The sequence below is a fragment of the Sturnira hondurensis genome, unplaced genomic scaffold (assembly GCF_014824575.4).
Source record: "Sturnira hondurensis isolate 20B ecotype Veracruz unplaced genomic scaffold, ASM1482457v3 Scaffold0006413, whole genome shotgun sequence".
Classification (NCBI taxonomy): domain Eukaryota; kingdom Metazoa; phylum Chordata; class Mammalia; order Chiroptera; family Phyllostomidae; genus Sturnira; species Sturnira hondurensis.
Window position 1 is genome coordinate 5,838,246 of NW_028079044.1, and position 23,966 is coordinate 5,862,211.

Consider the following 23,966-nt stretch of genomic DNA (forward strand, 5'->3'; position numbering starts at 1 on the left):
TAGATGCCCTACTCTATACTGGGGGAGCTGGAAGTCTTCAATTCAAGAAGACAGCAACTCCAACTGGAGGGTCGGCGGGCAGTCGAGTCTACGTTAATGCAAGGAACTGCTTCACTGGTTATGTTTCAAAGAAGCGATTTTATCTTGGCAAAGTAGAACCAAATTGGAAGTGCTAGGCATTCTCCCACATCTGTTGGAAGTAGTTCCTAATTCGGATGCTCCTCATGACTTCCCCACGTCAGTAGTCATTATTCGTATTAAAAATGACATTCCTCTTTGATAACTCCTTTTCTCCATAGTTTTACCTCTGCAATATGCCCCAAATATGTCTCATTTGTGTAGTCACTATGTATCATGCTATTCAAGTGCTTACTGTTTACAAATTGAAATATTCTACCAGTCTCCAAACAAGCCCCTAATCAGTTAACATCCTACTCCACGCCCTTCAGCCCATGGCGTGTCTATTTTACTTGAGCTTCCTAGCCAGTGCTCCTAAGGCCATACAGGCAGGTAAGTTCCCTGGGTCAGAGTTCCAAGTCTGTACACAAACTGGAGAAGGAGACCTTCCAAAGTCCCTTCAGGCTCAAACATTCTCTGATTCTATGGTTCCAACTTTCTTCCAACCAGAGCCCTCCTAAATCTTTTCAATCTTATTTTCCACTACTGACTATATTGCAGCCAAAATGAACCACTCACCCAACTTTTTTTTTAAGAGAGAGGGGACAGGAAGGAGAAAGAGTGAGAGAGAAACATCAATGTGTGGCTGCCTCTCATGTGTCCCCTACTGGGAACCTGGCCCACAACCTAGGCATGTGCCCTGACTGGGAATCAAACCGGCGATGCTTTGTTTCACAGGCCCGCGCTCAATCCATTGAGCCACACCAGCCAGGGCCCCAACATTCTTCTTAATGCCTCTGTTGATCACAGCTTTCCCAATCCACAATGCTCTCCTCACACCCAGTGGCATCGTACCCAGTCGGCTGGCTCCCTCTCAAATCCCAGCCATACCTGAAGCTTCTTTTGCTCTCTCTTCCCCAACCTATTATGTCACTCTACCAATGCTTTGTTTTGTATTGTTCTTACAGTATTTACCATATCCAGCCCTGAAACATGGACATGCGTATTCCTGTATATTTTTCCTACTACAGCATAAACTGTTAAGGACCAGAAAGACATCTTTACTAATACAATGGTCTAGCACACTGTTGTTATTAATGAACAAATATTAAACTATTACTATCAGGTTAAAAATAGTCTAAGATTCACAATTCCCTTTAAATCAACAATAACGAACTCATGCAGCTTTGAGGAACACAGAAAAATGGCTGACAGAACTTCGGCTGCCGTCCTGCTTCTCTGTGCCACCGATGCTGTTCTCGCTGGAGATGCGACGCCTGGCACACGGGCAGCCCTCTCCACCAGGGGCCCTTCGCATTTGTCCAGCTGGCACTTTTGTGTTATTAGTGCACTGCTGTCACCCTTTTCCAGTGACCACAGGACACATACAAGCTGCACGACATCGTCTTCTCTAATGTGACTAGAGAAGTTGGAAAACTGTCCAATAGGCTTAAACTGGCGTGTCAGCTAAATTTACTTTATGATGACTAGGATGACGTATAACAACCTATGCTTAGAGCTAAGAATAAAGTGTTTCTAAGGAAATAAAGAATATAGAGCCCTGGCTGGTGTGGCTCAGTGGAGTGAGCACTGGCCTGAGATCCAAAAGGTCACTGGTTTGATTCCCAGTCAGGGTATGTGCTGGGGTTGTGGGTCAGTCCCCAGTTGGGGGCATGTGAGAGGCAACTGATCAATGTTTCTCTTCCTTTCTCCCTCCCTTCCCACTCTCTAAAGTAAATAAAATCTTTAAATAAATACTTTAAAAAATATATAGGTAAATATTAGCAATTTTCTCCAAAAGTTTTCTTTAATCCAATGATGTATAACATTTATATTGTAGATAATTTAGAAGTTTTGCCATGATAATGTTTTTATATATTTCAATATAACTAATTAAAGACCATATTCCTTTATGACTTATGCAATGATATGGCTCTAATATGTTAAAGCTGCAATTCCAAGTTCCTAACTTCAAGTTTGTTTCCCCCTCTGCAAAATGGAGCAATACCACCCCTCTATCTTCAAGTTGCCTGTACATAAAAGGCCAGACACATAAGAGCCATTCAGTAAACATTGGATTCTCCCTCGAACTTATGTAACATCATTACTTTGTCAATAGGTAGAGAGGGCTAGAGAGAAACAAATCACCAGTCTTTACAATAAGCAAAATAATGTAGTAGGCCTCTTCCTGTAAGCTGTGAAAACCAGTTAGGCTAACATCAACTGGATAATGTTCTAGGTAGTTACATGTATTCACGCCCAAATAGATACTTATCATGTCAAAATAGACTTTTAAACGTTCCCAACCTATTTTTAGAAGTTGTCCATATGTGGAACAATTACAGAACATTTCAAAGCCATACTCAGTGCAACAGGAAGTTAACTCTCAGATCACTGTGAGCCAGCAATAGCTAGGGCTTGAAACCAAACACAGAACCAAATAAAACACAGGACAGGCTGGGCGTCTGGGAGCTGAAAAGGTGGCAGCAGCATGCAAATGGGCACAAAACCCTAGACGGGACAAAGGAGACACAAGACAAAGATACCTGGCTTTCACCCTGTGATGAACAGAAGGCCCCCCCATCCCTAAAAATGTGATACAAGTGCCGTTTGAGGAAAATCAAGCTGCCAACATCTACAGAGTTGAAGTCACCTGCGGTGCCCAGACACCAGCGTGGTAACATGTGAGGCTCAGCCCGGGGAGGGCAAACTACTTCTGAAAAGGGCCGGGCAGTAAGTACAACATTTTAGGCTTCGAATTCCACATGGTCTCTGTCACAACCACTTAACTCTATTACGGCGTGAGAGCCGCTGAATGACTGAGTATGGTTGTGTTTCCATAAAATTTTGTTTACAAAAGCTGGCAGCAGCCGAGATTTGGCCCAGGGCTGCCGTGTGTGGACTCCTGGTCTGGACTGAAGGAGAGAAGCCACAAAATGTAGTTGTTTCCTTAACTATGAAATGGAAACAAATAAAGATAACATTAAAACTGGGACCCTGGTATCAGGAAAACAGTGGTGCTACTGATAGAGATTGACAAGCCTGAGGAAAAAAAGGTTCATTTTAAGACATGATGAATTAGTGGTCGTCAGTGGCAGAAGGGCAGTGACTGCTAAGGGGTATGAAATGTTTTGGGTGTGAAGAAAATGTATGGAATTATATGGTGATGTTGTACAATTCTGTGAGCATACTAAAAAAATCCCTGAGTTTTATGCGAATTATACCCAATTTTTAAAAAGGGGTGGAAAAACGTGCTAAGCATGAAGTGAGGCCGAAGAGCCAAGCTAAGGTTTGTACCATTCAGCAGTGAGACACGTAACGCCAGTATGTGTGCTTGTAAAAACAAAGGCGGCAGATGAAGGTTTGGAGTCAAGGAGATGCTGAAATAAAAGCTCTCTCCTGAGGAAAACACCAAAGTAATGCCTTAAGGAATGAGCAGAAGAAACTAGATAGAGAAGGGAGTGGCAAGAAGAGACCCAGCATGACGAGAAAGCTAACAGAAAAACATAAACATACCATTGGAAAGAAAGATACTTCTAATAACCAGATAGTATAATATGTAAGCAATAAAGAAAATATAACTCACCGATCATAACTAGGAGGGGGGCCCCCAAAAAGTACTTATTAAAAATTATGTATTTATTCTTCCATGTTTAAACTTCAGTCAACTTCAAAGTACTCTCCATTTGATTCAATACACCTATTGAGATGGTGTTTTTCCACCGCTCAAAACAGTTTTTAAACTCATCAATTTTGATGCCTTTTTGTGCTGCTGTTTTTTTGTTTCACCTCTTCCACATTGGCAAAAATGTTTCCCTTTGAGGACTTTTTTCAACCGGGAAACGAAAAAAAAGTCACTGGGGCAAAATCAGATGAATAAGGAGGGCGCGGCATGGGGGTCACGATGTTTTGGTCAGAAACTGCTGAACGCTCAGCAGGGCGTGGGAAGGTACACTTGTAAATGACCCATCGTGAAATGGGAAACGTGTTCAAAGAGTCTTCAAGAAAAATTCACTGAAGCTGACCACAGCCTCTCACAACACCACCAGTCGGTACACTGATACACATGGGTTCCTAGAACGCTCACCTAGCGGGGAAGCCTGTACTACAAGGGGCCCAGCCTCCAGAAGATATTTCCATTTTTGAGGGTCCCCCCTCATATGTTAAAAAGATGTACTTCCATTACAGCAAATTATCGAACAGCCCTACTTCTAATAAATACCACTGAGTAGTCGAGTTAGACTAATAACATACAAACCCAGTGGGTTTTTTTTTTTATGCCATGAACCTAGGAAATGAACTTTAGGAAATCTTGAAAGCGGATGACTTTGGTATATAGTTTTTTAGCAAAAATGCAATTATCTTTAAGCAGTAAAAAATGCATGCCTGTAACTACAGATAGTAGAATGAAGTCTTAATATAAATCTGGCTCACAGTTTTGCCAAAGTTTGCCTTGTTTTCCAGACATCTCACCTGAACGGGTGGCCTTCATCTGACTTCTGGATAGCCTGGATCACACCCTTATATACCCTAAAGCTGATAGTCACCGAGAGCAGGGCCAGGGCGATGTAGGCCGTTACACTCACAATGCTGAACACTGTCAACGAAAGCAGCAGGAACAAGCTGGCCCCGAACACCACTCCAGTCTTCTTAATGTCTCTCCAGTAGAGGAGGTCGACAACTGAAAATGTAAAATGAAGAGATCTGACATTAGGACATTATTTTAACCATCTGAATTTGGCACATTTATATTTGCTCCACCCCCATACATAAAAAAGGTCTCTAGATGAAGTAAAGCCAAAACCTAGTTAAAGATGAACCTTAGACACTATTTAAAACCCGCTCTCAATTGTATATTAGAATAATACCTGCATCTATTTGTTTATTTTAAAATCTTTTTCATGCAAATCTATGTCCTGCATGTCCAAGTCATTCTGGCTATAAGGTTTATCAAATCAGCCCTGGCTGGGTGGCTCAGTTGGTCGGAGCATCACCCTGTACGCCAAGAGGCTGCGGGTTCAATTTCTGGTCAGGGCACCTACTTAGGTTGCAGATTCCCCAGTCAGGGTGTGTACAGGAGGCGAATGATTGAGGTTTGTCTATCACATCAATGTTTTACCCCCCACCCCACAAATCAATAAATATATCCTTGGATGAGGATTGAAAAAAAAGTGTATGAAATCTCAAGCCCACCTTAGTAGATTTCTAATAATCTGAAACAATTTTTCTTAAAAGTCATCTTGAGGTTTTCACTGTTATACAACACATGGCATACATTCAAATTACAGAAAAGAGAGCTTAGCATACAATGACTAAAATGTCACTTCAGTGACACAAAAATGTATTTATTTGCAAAAACAAATCACTAATTTAAAAAGTGTTGAGAAAGTAAAACTACTAAAAACTCCGAGTTTTACAGCTTTGCTTTTAAGAGATCATTCTTCAAGAAACTGAACAAAATTGTAACCTCACCTGGCTATCATAAAAACAAATATTTTCTACAAAGTAAAAGAAAAAAAACAACAGACTTTAGACTACCTGAAAAGCTACTTCCCTCTAGGAGTAGATAAACATAATGCCATAAAAATTTAGGTGTAAAAGAAAAACCAAGTGTGTTGCATGGTTATATAATGTTTATTAATAGTAAGGAGTCAGACAAGCTCTTGGCCTGCGGTCGCCGGGCCACTGAGGGGGTCAAAGAGCCGTGGGCCCGCGGTCGGTCGCAAGGCTGGTCAGGCGCAGCCCGGGAGAGCCCTTCAGAGTGCCAAAGGGCTCCTGAACTCACGAATAAGACACAACTCATCTCTCTCTGGATTGGAAACAACTGGGGATGGGGAGAAACATTCTTAGTAGAATAAACATGGATATCATCTTGAGTACAATTTTAAATACCTGCTAATTTTTAAGATAAAGGAAGTAATGAAAGTCACATTTCTAGGGGCAGCTTCGGTCTTGCTCACTGGGTCCTCTCAGGTATCTGGCTTTCCTTTACTGTGAGGGGTAGTTCTATGGGGAAAACTGTGTGTGAACTCTAAAACGTTACGTACTCTCACGGAGCCCTGAACTCCTGTCTGTATAGACCATGTGAGTACTGACTAAGGTATTGTCAATGCCCATCACAGTGTCTGGCACATAGCTAAACCACATTTACTATGTTTCCAGGACATTTTATTCCATTCTCCTATACATTTGATTTGAGTGCTATTAATTTAACTTTCTATACACAATTTAAACCTTTATTTTCAAACTCTGATTTCCACTATTTATTCAAGTTTTCCCTATCCCAAGTTCATTCCAACCCTGTGTAAAGACATCTACATCAGTTTTGTCTATTTGAATAGCTTCTATTATTATACAAATACACTAGCACAACTGTGGGCTGACCAGAACTTGAAATAGTGTATCTGTGCAGTTAAAACGGCATCATGAATAATGTCATATTGAGTAAGGAGATAACAGCAATGCTAATAGTTTTCTGACATTCAGCAAACACTGAGCAAATACTGGTCAAGAAATGCCACCTAGTAGAACGAATTAGCCCCAGAGTGGGTATGTGACCTTTTCCTTAAGGCCCTGTTCAGCTCTAAAGCACTACAATTCCAGGAAGATGGTAAGACAATAAAAATAATGTTAACGAAATTATAAAATAAACAGTGCACTCTTGTGAGAATTCAAAAGAGGAAAAGAACTGGAGGAAGTTTTAAGACTTCATGGAAGAGAAATTGAGCTGGATTTTGAAGAAGGGGCTGGCTCCAGTAAACCTGAAGGTACAGGCCTAATTGTAAGCCTCTGCTAGCCAGTGTTCTAACAATTAATGTAGTTTTTGTTTTAAACAGGCTGCAGTGAGGGGGGAGGAAGCGCAGTGATGAAGACAGCTCTTAGCAACATCAAGTCTTTCCTGAGAGGCCCCCTCTCTGCACCCACCACAGCGGCCTGCCTCGGGCACAGCCCGCACTCAGGTGCTGCAGACACCGCTCGCTCTGCNTTGAAGAAGGGGCTGGCTCCAGTAAACCTGAAGGTACAGGCCTAATTGTAAGCCTCTGCTAGCCAGTGTTCTAACAATTAATGTAGTTTTTGTTTTAAACAGGCTGCAGTGAGGGGGGAGGAAGCGCAGTGATGAAGACAGCTCTTAGCAACATCAAGTCTTTCCTGAGAGGCCCCCTCTCTGCACCCACCACAGCGGCCTGCCTCAGGCACAGCCCGCACTCAGGTGCTGCAGACACCACTCTGCCATTTGCCAGCAATGTGACCTCAGGCAAATCATAAATCCCTCCACACTTCGGTTTCCTTAACATGTGTATACAAATAAGAATGATCTCACTTAGATGTGGTGAGGATTAAGTGAGATAATGAATTAACAGAATTTTCATTAATAAAATAATGAATACAATGTGCTCAATATAGTTCATAGCGCGTAATAAATTCATAGGAAATATCAGGGTTATCGTCACTTATTATTATTAGGAATACCACCACAACCACTATCACCTTCCTTGTCCAGGTAGTTCAGTAGTAAGTATATCAAGAAAAATTAAAGAAAATCTCAACTTTATAATTTACTTATGAGTTAATAAATTTTATTGCTATGTTATGTCATAAACATGTTACTTTACAAGGACTTTAAAACTTATCTGAGTTTTCAGTATAGGGCAAATGAAAGTTGAGAACCTGTAAGAATCGGTAAGTAAGGTACACTTCAAATCTACTTTTATATGAGCAAATGCACCTTCATAAAAATACCTGGTTATCAAAGTGCTCCAAAACATTTATTAACATTCAAAATAAATAAAAAAAATCACTACTATTGGTGTTACGTTAAAATAAATGTAGATATTTCCATTATTCCTTACCATTTATTAAAAATTATTCATGAAATTCAGTGACTTTAGACTTGAGAGGAATGCACAACATAAATTATTATCTAACCAAATTGCCTAATATAAAAATAAGGTCTTTTCAATAAATGAAAGCACTCTGAAACACACACATGCAAGTCAACACATACGGTGTGAAAATATGCAAACAGCTGTACTAATCAGAGCAAACGCCCTGGGAACCTTGTTGACACAAGCCCCAGGGGAGCCTGGTGGAGGAGCAGACCTTGGAGCACTGAGGGGGAAAAACAGCCAAAAGAGTCAAGACAGCCAGGCACCAAGAGTTACACGTCACACAAAATTAATATGACCTAGACTAGAAAGGTCTGTGAGGCAGTCTACACTGTTACAAAGCCATTGTGCAAAGCAGAGAAGGCTATCAATCTTTTTTTTTTTGCAAAGGAATTCAAGAGATTATTAGTAAAGCTAAAAGGATGAAAAATACTTTGTAGCAAATAAAAACTGCAAATAAAATTGACATTTGCCAATATTTCTAGTCTCACAGAGTCCTTAAGTTGATTTCAATGAAAAAAATTTGTAAGATTAAGTTTATCCAAGACCATTGATTCTCAATGCAGACCGGGGGAGGGGGGGTTATAGTTTTATTAACACCCTTTCTGAGAAATATATTCAAATACTGTTGCTTCAAATACTCATCAAGAAATTTCTATCCCTTAGTTATTTAGATGTTTGTGCAATCCTAATACCAAAACCAGGCAAAGATATCACAAGAAAACTATGGACCAGTATTTCTTATCAATACAGAAATAATAACCTTCAACAAAACATTAGCAAACTGAATCTAGCAACACAACAAAAGGATTATACACCATGGCCAAGTGGTACTTATCCCAGGAATACAAAGTTGGTACAACATACGAAAACCAGTTAATATAGCATACCATAGTAATAGAATTAAAGACAAAAACTACATGATCATCACAATAGACACAGAAAATGCATCTGACAAAATCCAGCACCCTTTTTATTATAAGGGTGCTTTTTATTATAAGGGTGCTTTTCTTCTACAAAAAGAAAAGGCACAGCTAACATACTTAATGGTGAAGCAAGCTCTTCTCCTAAGACTAGAAACAAACACACTGTTCTCTCCACTGTTGGTCAGCACTATCCTGGAGGTACAAGGAAGGGCACTAAACCAAGAAAAGGAAATAAGACATCCAAATTATAGAGAAAGAAATTAAACTATTTCAACTTGCAAATAACTTGATCTTATATATGGAAAATCCTAAAGAATCCACAAAGAAGCTACTAGAACTAATAACAAGTCCAGAAAAGTTGCAGGATATAATACCAACATACAAAAATAAATTACAGTTCTATATACTAGAAATGAACAATCAAAAATGAATTAAGAAAATCCCATTTACCATGGCATCAAAAATAATAAAATACCTAAGGAACAAAGTTACAAAGTGCTAGACTTAGAAACTGGAAACTACAAAAACAGTGTTGAACAAAATTAAAGAAGACAAATAAATGAAAAGACAACTTATATTTATAGATTAAAGAAGGTATTATTATTGGTAATACTACTGAAACTGATCTACATTGTAATCTCTATCAAAACCCTAGCAGGTTTTTTTAGCAGAAATTGACAAGGCACTTGTAGAAGTCACACAGAAATGCAAGGCATCCAGAACCGCTGTAACAATCTTGAAAAAGAACCAAGTCCGAGAACCCATAATTCCCTTTTTCAAAGCTTCACAAACCTACATGATGAAGACAGTGTAGTAGTTGCTCAGGATGGACCGAGATCAGTGGGAAAATTTAAAGCCCCATACAAATGCTTACAATTACAGCCAACTGATTTCAACAAGGTGTCAAGACAGTTCAATGGGGAAAATAGCTTTCTCAACAAATGGTACAGAGAGAAAAAAGTTAGACCCTTACCTTACCGCACATACAAAAATTAACTCAAAATAGATCAAAGAGAGCCCTGGCTGGTGTAGCTCAGTGGATTGAGTGTGGGCCTGCGAACCAGAGTATCATGGTTCAATTCCCAGTCAGGGCACATGCCTGGGTTGCAGGCCAGTTCCCAGCAGGGGACGCATGAGAGGCAACCATACATTGACATTTCTCTCCCTCTCTCCTTCTCATCCCCTCTAAAGATAAATAAATAAAATCTTTAAAAAAAATAGATCAAAGACCAAAGAACTTAAACTATAAAACTCTTAAAGAAAAAGAATAGATACAAATCTTTGTAACTTTGGACCTGGCAATGGTTTCTTAGATATGACACAAGTACGAGCAGAAGAAAAAAACAGATACATTTGACCTCATTAAGATTAAAAACTTTTGTGCTTCAATGGACACTATCAAGAAAGTAAAAAGACGACCCATGCAATGGAGAAAATATTTACAAATCAAACATCAGAAAGGAGAGTTGGATTCAGTATATATATATTTCTTTAAAAACTCTAATAATTTAGCAATAAAAAGACAAACCAGTTTAAAAATGTTCAAAGGATCTGAATAGAAATTTCTACAAAGAATATATACAAATGACTAGTAAAGAAAAGATGTTCATCATTAGTCTTTGCAAACCAAACCACAACCAGATACTACTTCAGACCTGCTAGAATGACTGAAAAATGGAGAGAACAACAAATGCTGGCAAGAAGTAATCAAGACTAGAACCCTCTTACATTGCTGTTGGGACAGTGAAATTCTGCTGTGAAAATCAGTTTGGCAATTGCTTAAAATGTTAAACACAGAGTTACAATATGACCCAGCAATTCTACTTCTAGGAATTTCTACCCAAAAGACTAGAAAACCTATGTCCACACAAAAACGTGTGCACAAACGTTTATAGTAGCACTACGCGTAATAACCAGAAGGAAGAAGCAACCCAAATGTCCATCAACTGATGAATGGATAATACACTATGGGATATCCACACACAAGAATGTAACTGGGCCATTAGAAGCACCGAGGAAAGAAGGAAAGAAGCAGGAAAGAAGCACCGAGACACGCTACAACATGGCTGAACTGTGAAAACATTCTGCTAAGTGAAAAAAGCCAGACAGACACAAAAGGTCACGGTTGTATGACTGTGTTTATATGGAACGTCTAGGGCTGCCAATTCTATCGAGACAGAAAGCAAATGAGTGGTTGCTAGGGGCTGGGGGAGCAGAGAATGAAAATGCTCTGGAATTAGATTATGGTGATGGCTGCACGACTTTGTGACTACACTAAAAACCAAAGATTTATACACTTAAGAAAAAAATACAAATAAACTAAAAAATTACTCATTTTAACACCTACTTCTCCGCTAGGCTGTAAGCCCCATGAGAGAGCATGCAGTCTTGTTATCTACCGTATCCGCAGGGCAGAGCACAAAGCCTGAATCAACTAATCTTTCAATAAATGTTACTGACTGATTAGAAGGGGGGCATACTTTATGCCAGTTTAAGGCATTCGCTAATTGTAATTAACTTATTCAAAAATGCTTCTATGCTTTGGCTTTAACATGTTTTATTTAAATCATTCTCAGATACTTACACTCATTAAATAGCAAACAGCTATGCTTTCAGATAATTTATCAAACAGCAAATACTGTTCTACAGGCTTGTACCTGCTTGTACATTGTGAAAGGCTGACGAGTACCTTGCCTCTTTATACTCATAATCTGCTCCAGTCAACATCTGCTGTCAGAACAGCGTGTGAATACTGGCCAGATTATTCTTAGGAATAAAAACATTTTAATTAAAGACTAAAATATTTTCAATTTAAAATAAATCGACATCTTTCATTTAAAATAAAGGACATCTTTAAATAAGAACTGTTGGGTCACTAAAATGCTAACTCTGGAATCTTTTGTAGTCACTTCACTAGTTCTGTTTGTGACTGTAGAGTTTAACGGCCTCTCTATTCTTGAGACACCAAAATGAAGACACAGGGCCTGTACAGGAAAAGCTCAGCCTTTCACGGTTCCTTAAGTCTCCTGCGTGGTAACCCACAGTGGCCTCACCTGTACTCCTACATAAAATGTTCATGAAATACCCTTTTAAAGATCTGAGATTAATTTAACAGTGGTCTTCCCTCTCACAGCTGTGGCAAATGCTGGTGGATTACTAAAATAATGCTGATCAATTTTGTCACTTAGGAAAAAGGGATGCCCACTTTTGTTTTCAAAATAAAAATATGGAAGATATTTGTGACGCGACATGCACAGAACTATAGCATCTTTATCAGTTAAAATTTTAATCTAAAATAATTCAGTATTTATGTAATTCACTACAATCTTTTCTTCAAAACATAAAAACTTCTGGCCCAGTGAAGAGTAAGAAAAGTTGCCTGCATCTGGTAATCATAACCTGTTGTGTGTCCCAGCTAAAAACAGTGCCAGCACGCACGCCTCACATGCATAAGTCACCCAGTCACACTGTGCTTCAGATCAAATTCTCACTGAACCTCTTCCTTGAATAGCCTGAAGCCAGGTTTCAACTTCAAAATCTTTTGCCTGGAGGGAAAAATGGTGAACTGGTTGGTCCTAAAACTACCAGGAAGGAACAACTGCAAGAAGATATTCACCTCCTAAGCAAAAGCAAATACTAAGTTCTCTTCAACAAAGTCAGGTGAACGAGTAATGCAGTTAAACAAATAGGAAATTAATAAACAAAAAATATATAAAAATTAAAGTTTTAGTTGCTATTTTTCACATGCATGACTTTTATATTAATAAACAATTATGTATTTATTAAGAATCACAATCCTTAAATCAAGTTCTTTTCAATTAGCAGGAAAAGTGACAAGAACTCAGAAGTGACTATTTACCACCACCCAGTAAACTTTTACTTGCACACAGTAAGCAATCGCTTGGCTAAAGTGACACGTGACACCCCAGAAAAAGGTCTGTGCAGAGTGGGAGCCCACGGCCTTCTACAAGGACAGTAAGAAGAGTTCCATCCCCTTTCTTCCTCCTGTTCCCATCAGTAGGACCCCGAATAGACCTCTGAACTTAGTTCCCCCACACATAAAATTAGGAAAATGATAACCACCTAATAAGTTAGTTTAATCTTAAAGGGGGTGTCACATATGGAAATAAACAGTAAATAAAGGGAATATCTCAACAAATAAAGTCAAGCAGGGCAATCAAATATTAAATGCAATGCTTTACTAAGCTCTAGTTTGTTTTTTTTTAACAACTTTCTCTGAAAGCCCTGTGGAGTCAGTTTCAGCTGGCAAGTCTCAGATGGATGGATACCTAGTATCACTACAAAGTATCTTAATCAAGTACCTGGCAAACCAGCACCTCTGCTGGTTATCTCCTCTTCCCTAACTGGGCTTTTTCAAAGACACACCATTTCAGGTCCTTGTCTCTTTCACCGGGAAATCTTTCCTGCCTGACTTTGGACAACATCACTGTGTGTTGTCAATTTCAACTACCACACGTTTAAGGAAAACACATTTTATGCAAAACTAGCATAAATTCTATACTTGACTTTTCCATAATAATTTAGTATTCCCGCATTCCGAGCAAGGTATTATACAAGTACTTTACGTTACCACTAATCACACAACTCTATAAAGTATTTATTATCTGCTACACATGAGGCAACCGGGGCTTAGAAGTATTAATAAATAAATTGTGCAGAGTTCCAGACTGAAATCCAGTCTGACCATGAAGGCCTCACTCTGTCCATCATACCACATTTTATATTTAAATAGCCAGTGTTCAAGTCTGCTTTTATCCTACTTGAGGATGCCAAATAGTATTCTGATCTCAACTTAAGTAACTGAGAAGAGAGAAGCGATTTACTAACATGAGCAGTTATAGGCATACACTAATAACTCCAGCAATATAGATTCAATGTGAATAAATGACATTCTGTTTAAATTGCCCATTGTTTCCTAGAAGCTATCTAAATTGTCTCACTCTGAAAATAACAACTTAAAACTGTATCTAAATATAGATATATTCACATAAAATGCAAATCAACTGCAATGCAAAATTGCAAATCTTTCTAATAACGCAGGATTTTATAAGTTTAATATTATGAATGATATTGGAGAATTGCTCTTAAAAAAAAAAAACAAAAACCAAGGAGATCCAAAAGGCACTTCAGCCAGAACATCTGACCTCAAAAGATTATGTACAAGAAGCCACTAGGAAAGTTAATAAAACCCTTGAACACTTTTTGTAAAGGGACATCTATACGTGAGCCACTGTAAAATCCAACCATGAAGTAAAAGATGCCATTTTGTACCACCAAGCAATTGTGGTAAAAATTACACTCTCTAAAGGCCCAAAGCTGATTCATCGTCTCTGTTCACTGTAAGAACTTAATACACATCTGTAATTACAACATATGTTTCACTAAGAATGAACTAAAATTTGGTGTTATAAGTGCTGGTTTTGTTTCAAGACAAAGTCTTTATCAAATCTATTATTAAAAATCTGAGTCCACTTCAAATAGTCTTTTTTCAAACATTAAGCACCTTTAAATAGAAAATGTTTCAATAGGTTACAGAAAGGTGGAAACCGCCTGCAGTGGTCTGCTGCCTTTCCGGGGTGACCAGATTGCCCTGAGACGGAGAGCAGTAAGATTCAACCACCACCACATGTGCCTCATTTATAAGGTAATTAAATCCAATAATATGCTAAATTAGTTCGTGTAATTTTTAATATTTCTTTTAATCACACTAATTCTATGTCTAGCTTTATTACAAGAGGACAAAAAACACAGCAAAAAAACCTTTTAACTCCCACTTCCAATCTCAAATAAATTTCCCTGAAGAAAGACCAGGAAATTTGAAAGAATATGATATTTCCCAGAGGAAAATTCATATACGCAGCAAATTCCATTTTCTCTAAGGTAAAGCTAAATAAATATCTTCTAAGCATGCTATCCATACATATTCCAAGCCAACGACTCCCCTACATTACCAAAGTTTAACAATCTTCAGTTGTGAAGGTGTCAAAATAAGGAATCTTCCTGCAAAAAGTCTGTATTTGTGGTAAACTTTGGTAAGCAGGTAGTTATTTATTTTAAATTGCTGAAATTGAGCCAAGACCAACAAATGAACGACTAAACTTGGAGTATGCACTGGTTCAATGTGTAACACACCACTGTGGTTTAAATTGTACTGCTTGTTGGCCTCCAAATGTTCCAAGGTACAGGCAACAAACCTTAAAAGTAGGAAATTGCTGCTCAAAAGTCTATTTTCTACTAATAAAAAAAAAGAAAGAAAACACAGTTCTGAAACTCTGGAAACTTGCAAAGCTTAATAAAATGGAATGGGGGGGAGGACACAAAGTGAATTACTACTACAAAAACATGAACTTTATTAGCAAATAAACTAGTTATATTTACACTTCTATAACCTCATACACCTACTGTACACACTCAATACAAATGTTCACTGAATAAATGATTAATAATACAGATAAAGAAATGAGGTATTCATATAATTGACCAGAATAACCTAAATCATTTTAGATTATTTAAGTGGAAAAAAATACACAAATGAGTGTATACAACAAAAAACCTGTAATTTCTCATTCTTACAGAAAATCAGAATTTTAGCAAATCTATAGTCTGAGAGAAGTTCCTAAATTCATCTCAATGCACACTCACAATAAATTTGCAGGGATATCATTAATATTTCATATTTTTTAATCTTTAAGTCACTCTGAGCTCCTTAAGTAAATGCTACATAGTATAAGATAGTGGTGACTCTACTCATTTAAATACTCATTTAAAAAGAGACAAGGGTATTTTAGTGTCTATCAATACCTCACATAAACGCTGAAGAGGTGACTGGATTGACACGCAGAGGCCATGAAGCAGATTTAAATATATGCATCCATTTTATAAATACCAACCCCTTGCCCACTGCCCACACAGAAACACACACCAAGAAGTCAGCATTATCCATGATAAAGCAGAGAAACAAACCAAATGCGGTCTCCGAATACTGCTCCAAAGATGCAAAGAGCAGCACTGGCTAAATTAAATTTAGTAACATCCTTTAGCTTACATTCCAGCCAGAGACGGAATTAACTGAATAAATAAAAAGGTAATCTAGGGGATACCTACAGACCACAGTAAGAATTCTACTCACTGCTTAAACATTATCCCTACATTCGAGCACATAATCTAATCCCTAAGGACCAGGAGAAAAATTATACTCCTGGCCCACAGAGTTCCCACTAGGCTGAGCCTTTTAACAACACTCAACAACTACCACCACCTACCTTCTTTTATGGCTAGTGTGCAGCCTACTGCCTCTTTCATTGTCGCGTGAGAACCGTACTAAAAGAAATACATACCATTGCTCAATGAAATACCACAGTTAGATTAATGAATAAAGTATCAAACCATCGGTCATTGGCTTTTATCACGCTTCAGTTTGTTCAAGGGCAAATATAAATTGTAAAATAAAAACAAAGGCCCTTTGAACGGGCCACAAGCTATTTGGTCCTGAACAAATAATCTCCTTCATTTTCCTGGGTTCCTTACCTATGAAGTGAGAAAGTTGGAAAAAATGACTCGTCTGCAGGTATCATATAAAGTCCTGGACTTATAAAAAGTTGCTTAAGTGATTTAACTGCTCCTCTAGGAATGGGTAAGGTAGAAAACCCCTTTTCTTACTTCTTCCACTTGAAGAAACATTTTTTAAAAAAAAAACAGGAATGTATGTATAGGGTTCAAAGCCGGAACTAACCCTAGCAGAACATCAGAGCTTTCAGCCTCTTCCTTGAAGAAGCTGTACAAAGTCAACAAGGAGACCTAGTGATGAGGCCGTTCGGCCACTGTTCTTGCCCTCAAGGAATCTACAGGCTAGAAAAAGAGCCAAGATATCCATACAAGTAACTGTAATAAACGCCACAAAAAAATGAAAACCAAGACATGGGAGTTCTGAGGAACTTGGACCACCTCCACTGAGAGGCCAAGCCAACACGGAGACAGGACGGAGCCTCTGAGAAGTCCAACCTGGACCAAGTGAAATGGGGGAGAGGGCGACGGGGCAGGCACGTTCAGGGGACCAGGCCTTCAGTGGGGCTGCAGACAAAGTCCTGGGAGGCGGGGTGATGAGGCTTGAGACCTGGGATGCCTTTTAAAAGTCCAGGACAGACAGTGTAAAATAAACTTTATTTGAGAAGTAAAGAAAAGCTCCTCAGGTGTTACTATTAGAGGAACACTCTTGGAAGATGAACTTGGTTATGAAGCACTGGGGTTGGTGGAAAAACCAGCTGGGAGTCCTGGTGAGGGGGACAGGAGGACCCAGACCTGGGCAAATGAACCCGAGGGGCTATGTCCACCATTGCTCTCACTGCTCACCCGCAGAGGACTTTAAACCACACCTAGGAGAAAACATTTGCAAATTCCCTTTTTTTAAATGTAAACCTGGTTCTCATTAAGCAGTTTACTTAAAAACTGACCAAACAGCTACCTCGGCAAGAGTTGAAACCATCAGAAACGCATACATAGCATTGAATGCTGGCCCAGCTTTCAGGACAGGCACTCCCAGAGTTCTCTGTACAACCAACCTTGCTGGAGGGCAGTTTTGCACCAAAAGCCTCAATACTATAACCCAGCAAATCAGGAATAATCATGGATAAAAAAACAAAATTTATACTCCATTATATTCATTTTAGCATTGTTTTATACTTGAAAAACTTTAGGAAAAACTGAATATTTAATTGTGTGGGATTAGCAGTACATAGAATACTAAAACCATGAAACCGACATGGAATATTTTTTAAATGAAAGGTGTATTTCCCCAAAGGGGAAATAAATAGTTATGGAACAAAGTGGACTCCATTTCGCCCAACACAGACACAAGGTTAAAAATGAACACCAAGACCACTTTGCAGGAAGTGATGAAGGCCTGAATGACAGAGTTTCAACTAAGTTTCAAATTGAAAGCAGAGGCCTCTCTCTAATCAATAGGTCTCTCAATTAGCTAAAGCTTTAGTTCCCTTCTCGGGCTTTTTTGTGGGGTAAGTGGGGGGTGGGGGGAAGGCATTCCCAGGGGTTACGAAGGCATTTATTTCAAGCAGCAAGAACCCAGCCCCTCTCTGCCTGATGTCAGTGTATGCACACACCTACACCCACGCACTCAAGTACCCTTAAGCTTTTGAAGAGATGGCGGGAGGCTCATCGAAGCAAAAATCAGGGAGCCTGGCAAGAACCTCTGCAAGGAAGTATATTCCAGAAATGGCCCAAGTTACTGTGCTTAAAGCATAGTCAAACTGAATTCTAATTCTAGAAACATTTCTATCCCCATCCTGCAGAAATTTCTCTCAAAGGCCTGTAGCATGTTAACTGCCAAATCCAAAAGGTACTAATAATAATGAACAGAGTTGCACATATTCCTAATATTCAACAGGGTCCACAAAAGCTTCTCAATCTTCATATTAAACAGTTACCCTCATATTGAACCACGCATCCATTCTTGAAAATTCTCTCCACCTTAGTATCAGTGAAACCGTACTGTCCTGCCCTGACCATAACTCCCTGATCTTCCCTGGTCATCCTCACATCCTTCGTATCTTCACAAAGTTGATTTAGGCTTTCCCTCGTTAATCTGCAGTTCTTTCTATGCCAATACAGTAGTCTGGCCTTATCCATGGCTAGATCGTTACCCACCATCAACATCATTGGGCTTGTTACCCAACATCAACTGCAGCCTGAAAATATTAAATGGAAAACTCCAAACACAAATGGTAAGTTTTAAATCGAACACCAATCTGGGAAGCACGATGAAATCTCGAGCAGTCCTGCTCCACCCCCTCCCCACCCTGCCCTGGACACGAATCATCCCCTCAAGCAGCGTATCCACGTTGCCTATGCCACCTGCCTTTCAGTCACTTAGCAGCTACCTTGGTTAACAGAGCCACTGAGGAATCTCCACTCAAGTAACCCCCACTTTACGTACTAATGGCCCTGAAGCACGAGAGCAGTCATGCTGGCAATTTGGATGTGCCGAAGCCTCAAAGTGCCTCCCTTAAGTGAAAAGGTAACAATTCTTGAATTAAGGAACAAAAACTACATGCTGAGGTTGCTAGGATCTCTGGTGAGACCAAATCTTCTTCCACCTATGACATTATGAAGGAAAATTAAATTTGTGGTAGTGTTGTTGTCACACCGTGAACTGCACAAGTTACAGCCAGAGAGTGTGGTAAGGCTCAGGTGAGACGGAAAAGGCACTGAGTATGCGTGTGGAAGGCAGGGACAGAAAACACGCTCCGACAGCAACATGTTGTGCCAGAAAGCACTGAGCCTGTACACAGACTTCAGCAAGGAATCCCCTGAAACGAGCAGTCACATTCACATACCTTTCATTTCTGTATACTGCTATAATTGTTCCATTTTATTATCAGATACTGTAGTTAATCTCTCACTGTGCCTAGTTTATAAATTTCACTGTAGATATGTATAAGGAAAAGGCAGCATCATGTAGAATCTGGTGCCACCCCTGGTTTCAGGTCTCGGAATGTCCTCCCACAGATAAATGGGGACAGCTGTGTCCTCACAGTATTCATTTGTCTCACTTTATATTTGATTCCCAATTCTTCATCATTAAACCTGTCCTTTCTCTGGGCTTCAGAAATGTCTACCCTCACTTCAGGTTTGGAGTTTCTGGAACTGAACCTGGTGTCATTCCTACCTCCTTTAGTTCTGTTTCTACAAATACTAATGCACTAGCATTGCCAATGTTTCAGTCAAAATTCAAGGTCTGACTGAAATTTCATGTTGTCCTTTGAGTCCCTCCCTCACCCTAGTCCCACAAATCTATGTCAAATGTCAAGTGTTCCTTCTTTCTCAAATCTGTCACTTCCTTTTCATTCCTATTTCAAGCCAAGTTGAGACATTATTTGCTTTAAATTTGGGCACATAGTCATCCTGTTTTCTAAGTTCTTTTCCAAGTGACTTTGCACAGCACCAAACCAACCAGTCTTTCAAACCTGCATCATTTTATTACTCTCTCCTTTAAAACTTCCAAAGGCATTTTTACCTCCTTTATGATAAAGTCTAAAACCCAGTGTCTTCTACAGTCTGGCCCAAACTATCCTTATAAAACCAGAGAACATCAGCACTGGGAGCCTAGAAATCATGCAAGTAAGAAAACTTAAGTGTCTTACTCTGGCCCAAATCAAAACATACCAGAACAGAAACAGAAACTTAAAAACCTAGGCTGATGTTTCCTAAATTTGCCCGATTTTAACATGAATTATGCCAGCATGCACAGCATACAGACTGGCAGGCCCTTCAACGATAAGTTCCGATTTGGTATGTCTGAGTGTGTGCTCACAGGAACCTGAATCCTAAGCAGCACTTCAGGGAAGTTTGAGGAAACCTGACCTAGATCTTGTAATCTTTTTAACCACACCAATCGTATCTTTCAACTACTGTCCTATAAATACTCAGTCCCACCCAGAAAGCTCTATTCGGTGTCTCAGTTAATGTGCCGTTTAGTGGTTACATCACTCTCGCCCCCCCCATTCCTTCTTATTTATGTATGCTCTTCAAAATCTTTTGTCCATCTTAATGCTTTCCATATAAGCAATAACCAAGTACTGTGCAGATTTCACTTTTTTTAAGTGTCCTGTTAAAAATAGAAAATCCAGGATGACAAATATGTAAAGAACGCAAATGACAAGTACTGGTCTTAGCCCAAAGGATACAATATCTTAAATACTAGTTAATCATTGTAGAAACCAAAAACCAGAACAAAAACCTCAAATGACTTTAAGCGCTGAAATGAGACTCTCTCTCACCCCCATTAGATCCCTGTACTTACTCACCCGAGATAGACTTCACCACCACTAGGAGACTGGGTATGTTAAGGGGGTGGGGGGCAGTGGGGCATAGGAGGCACAGTAGAAAAGAATACAGACCTACATATATTTTTAAAACTATAACTAAAGCCTAGATTAGATTTTCTCTACTATCACACGCTCTTCATAAAGTGAGGAAAATCTCATTCCATGTCAGTTTCAGCTTCTCACTGATTTTCATTTAAGTCATAATATATAATCTACAGCATTAAAACTAGCTGCTGAAGGAAATACTAAATTATGACTCCACCAATGAATCAGTAAAACAGGTGAAGTTAGTCTTACCAAGTAAAAAAGCCAAAGGCAAGCACTAAAAAATATTAGGCCATTATACTTACATACAAAGTGAGGATCTCCAGGGACATTTAAGAGTAAATTTGATTTTATATTTAGTGCCTAGAAATAAAACAAATATCTAGTATAATATGGCCTATACTGGGTCTTAATTTTTCATGTCACAAAATATCCCTAAAGTAGTTCAGCAGATAAAGAACTCATGATGTTATTAAACGGTCTAAGATTTAAACGACTAATATAGAACCTTAATGGTTTCAGAGCAGGCCCTGACATTTCATCTGTGTTTAAAGCCAGTGCTTAATGCGTTTTCACTATTTTTTCCTTATCAAAAACTAGTGTATCAATTCACTTTGTAATGCCAATGGTCAGAAGGATGAAGAAAAACCCTTTATTAAATTCACATGTATAGAAACCATAAAGGTAAAAACCCAAAGCTGTACTGTTTTCTTCTATTAAGCTGTATCTCAATATGAACTCAATCTTAAACTTACCTTTTCCCCACATTTCTTTATCAAATAAATTATTTAAAGGATATGGTGAAGGTTACCAAAATTAGCTCCACATATTGCTTTTAGAAATATTATTACCAATCCTGTTGTAGAAGGATATATTTTTTAAAAAATTATAAAACTTGCTTTTGTGGAATACCTAGTTGGATCACTTAACTCTAATAATTTTAGCTCTAATAATTTTAAAGATAATGTATTATAAGTAATCAAAATACACCCAGACTACCGCCTTCTATTTTTTAAATGGCACATTTAACCATCTACAGAATAATTTTAAAATATTCATTACAGTCAACATTTTACCACTTATGGACTTAAATTCTTACACAATAATCCACTGAGACTTGAAAGGATCTAGGCTTTCAAGGGGGTGGAAAGAGGATTGAGACCAATGATTGGTTATTATAAGGATGAAGATTAGTGTCTTAAATATAAACAAACTATGTATATATACAAAAATGCAATCTAGTTAAAAGGAGGCTGGTAATAATTTCACAGGCTCAGTAAGATTCCCAAAGAAGAAAACAGGCTTATTGCAAATGCAGTGCCCTGCTACCTACAAACCTTTGGATAGAATTTCAACTACACCGAGTCAGCTCTTTAAAAAAAATATTTAGGCACAGAAAATACATCGTTATGAAATACAAAGACAGCTGTGTAGATTTATCACACCGAAGTAACCATCAGATGAAATGTGTTGCACTACACTGTTTAAATGTGCAAGATTGCACAGAACCAAATCAACGACAGGACTGCAAAGACTGGGTCCAACGCCAGAGAAAAAGAACAGCATGACATTTTCTCACACTCAACCAAATGTAAAAACACTTGAAATCGCTGTTTTAATCCTTGACTCTTAAACCTTTCACAGGTTTCACTTTCAGTTCAACACATACCTACATTGCAAAGCGTATCCACAGAAATGTTACTGGTCACACACACACACAAACTGAACAGAAGATTAAAAAGCAGATATACCCTTGTCCTTCCAATTCTTCTTCTGACCGTCCATGTCTTGTCACGATCTGCCCTCCAGGTGCAAGGATCAATTACGCATACCAACGGAGAGGCCGCAGCTGCAAAAACCCACCCTCCGAGACATGAAACCTCCGTCTCCTCGGCGCGAGCCTGCGGATCCTCTGCTGCACGACTGCAGCAGCACTGGAGTCACCTGACGTCTTCGGGGTGTGGAGCACGTCTGACGCAGCGCGATCTGTAACTAGGCTACTAATACTCGGGCACTACTGCCTTCCTCCTGTTTATTGTTCTAGTCTTTTGCTTGCTGCTCAAAGCAAATGGAGCTACTTCTGCAGGGGGGAGGGGCATCCTACCGAAAGAAAGGAAAGTGGGTGTTCTGGGCAGTTAACCAATGAATGTATTTGAAGTAAACCTAAGACTGTGTGCAGTTCTTGGTTTTGTTTCACTTTGAGAGAGAGGTGAATTATACCGCTGGTTTTCAGTTTCATTTAAAAATTATAAAAACAGTGGTTGCCTGTTAAGATAAAAATTGACCAATTGCAAAAGTTTATGCATAGAAATATTATTACTCACCACAGAGTAATTTCAAAGGCTCAATAACATTTCTATGCAGAAGATCAAAAAGCAGATATACCCTAGTCATTCAAATATTTCTTCTGACCGCCCATGGTGTCATGATCTGCCCTCCAGATGCACCACAGAAAAGCTGCAACAGCTTTTGTTTCAAGGGTAACTAACAGCTTACATTTCAAGCCTGAGGAATGCGGAGTCTCTTTCACTTTCTCCTAAGTTCATAAGTGCTTAAGGCATCCAGCATTGTGTGTGTGTGTGTGTGTGTGTGTGCAGAGAATCACAAAGCCAGATTATTTAATATATGCTACTTCAATAGAAAAAAAAGCTTTAATTCAGTTTCAACAGTCTCATCTTTCTAATGCAATGCTATTTTTCCTTCTTCTACAATTATGGAAATTCAGAGAGTTACATTTATTCTGAATCATCACCTGCTCCAACTCAATCTTTCAATAATTATCTATTAGACACTGCTGCAGGAACTACTGATAAAACTTTTACCTTAAGAAATATTTGTGTACTAATTATATTATCTGCCTTGGGAAAATGCTGTAAGACCAAACTCAAAGTTTAATGATAAATACACAAAAACAAATCTATGTACAGAATTTCTAAAATTGTTCGACTTCATAAAACTGGCATTAATTCTAGTGCAGAACATTAGTCTATTAATATTCCACAACTGTGTTAACAGAGGCTACCATTTGATTAAGCAGAAGAGACAATACAAAATGACAAATCAGCTAAAATATCTTAAAATGTGAGATGATAGACTATAAGATACATAGCCTATGTACAAAAGTACATACT

General features: G+C 38.8%; 1 protein-coding gene across 4 annotated transcripts in view; it reads right to left on the reverse strand.

Moving 5' to 3' along the window:
* The window catches only part of RTN4 (reticulon 4), a 77,822-nt gene that overhangs the window by 14,188 nt on the left and 39,668 nt on the right, over positions 1 to 23,966 (reverse strand). For 3 of the 4 annotated variants that reach the window (XM_037047918.1, XM_037047917.1, XM_037047916.1), the window contains one exon: positions 4,591 to 4,798. In XM_037047918.1, coding sequence (XP_036903813.1) covers positions 4,591 to 4,798 — 208 coding nt within the window. Of the gene's footprint in view, positions 1 to 4,590; positions 4,799 to 22,586; positions 22,844 to 23,966 lie in introns of those variants that run through there. The other variant, XM_037047919.1, reaches the window with a different exon arrangement.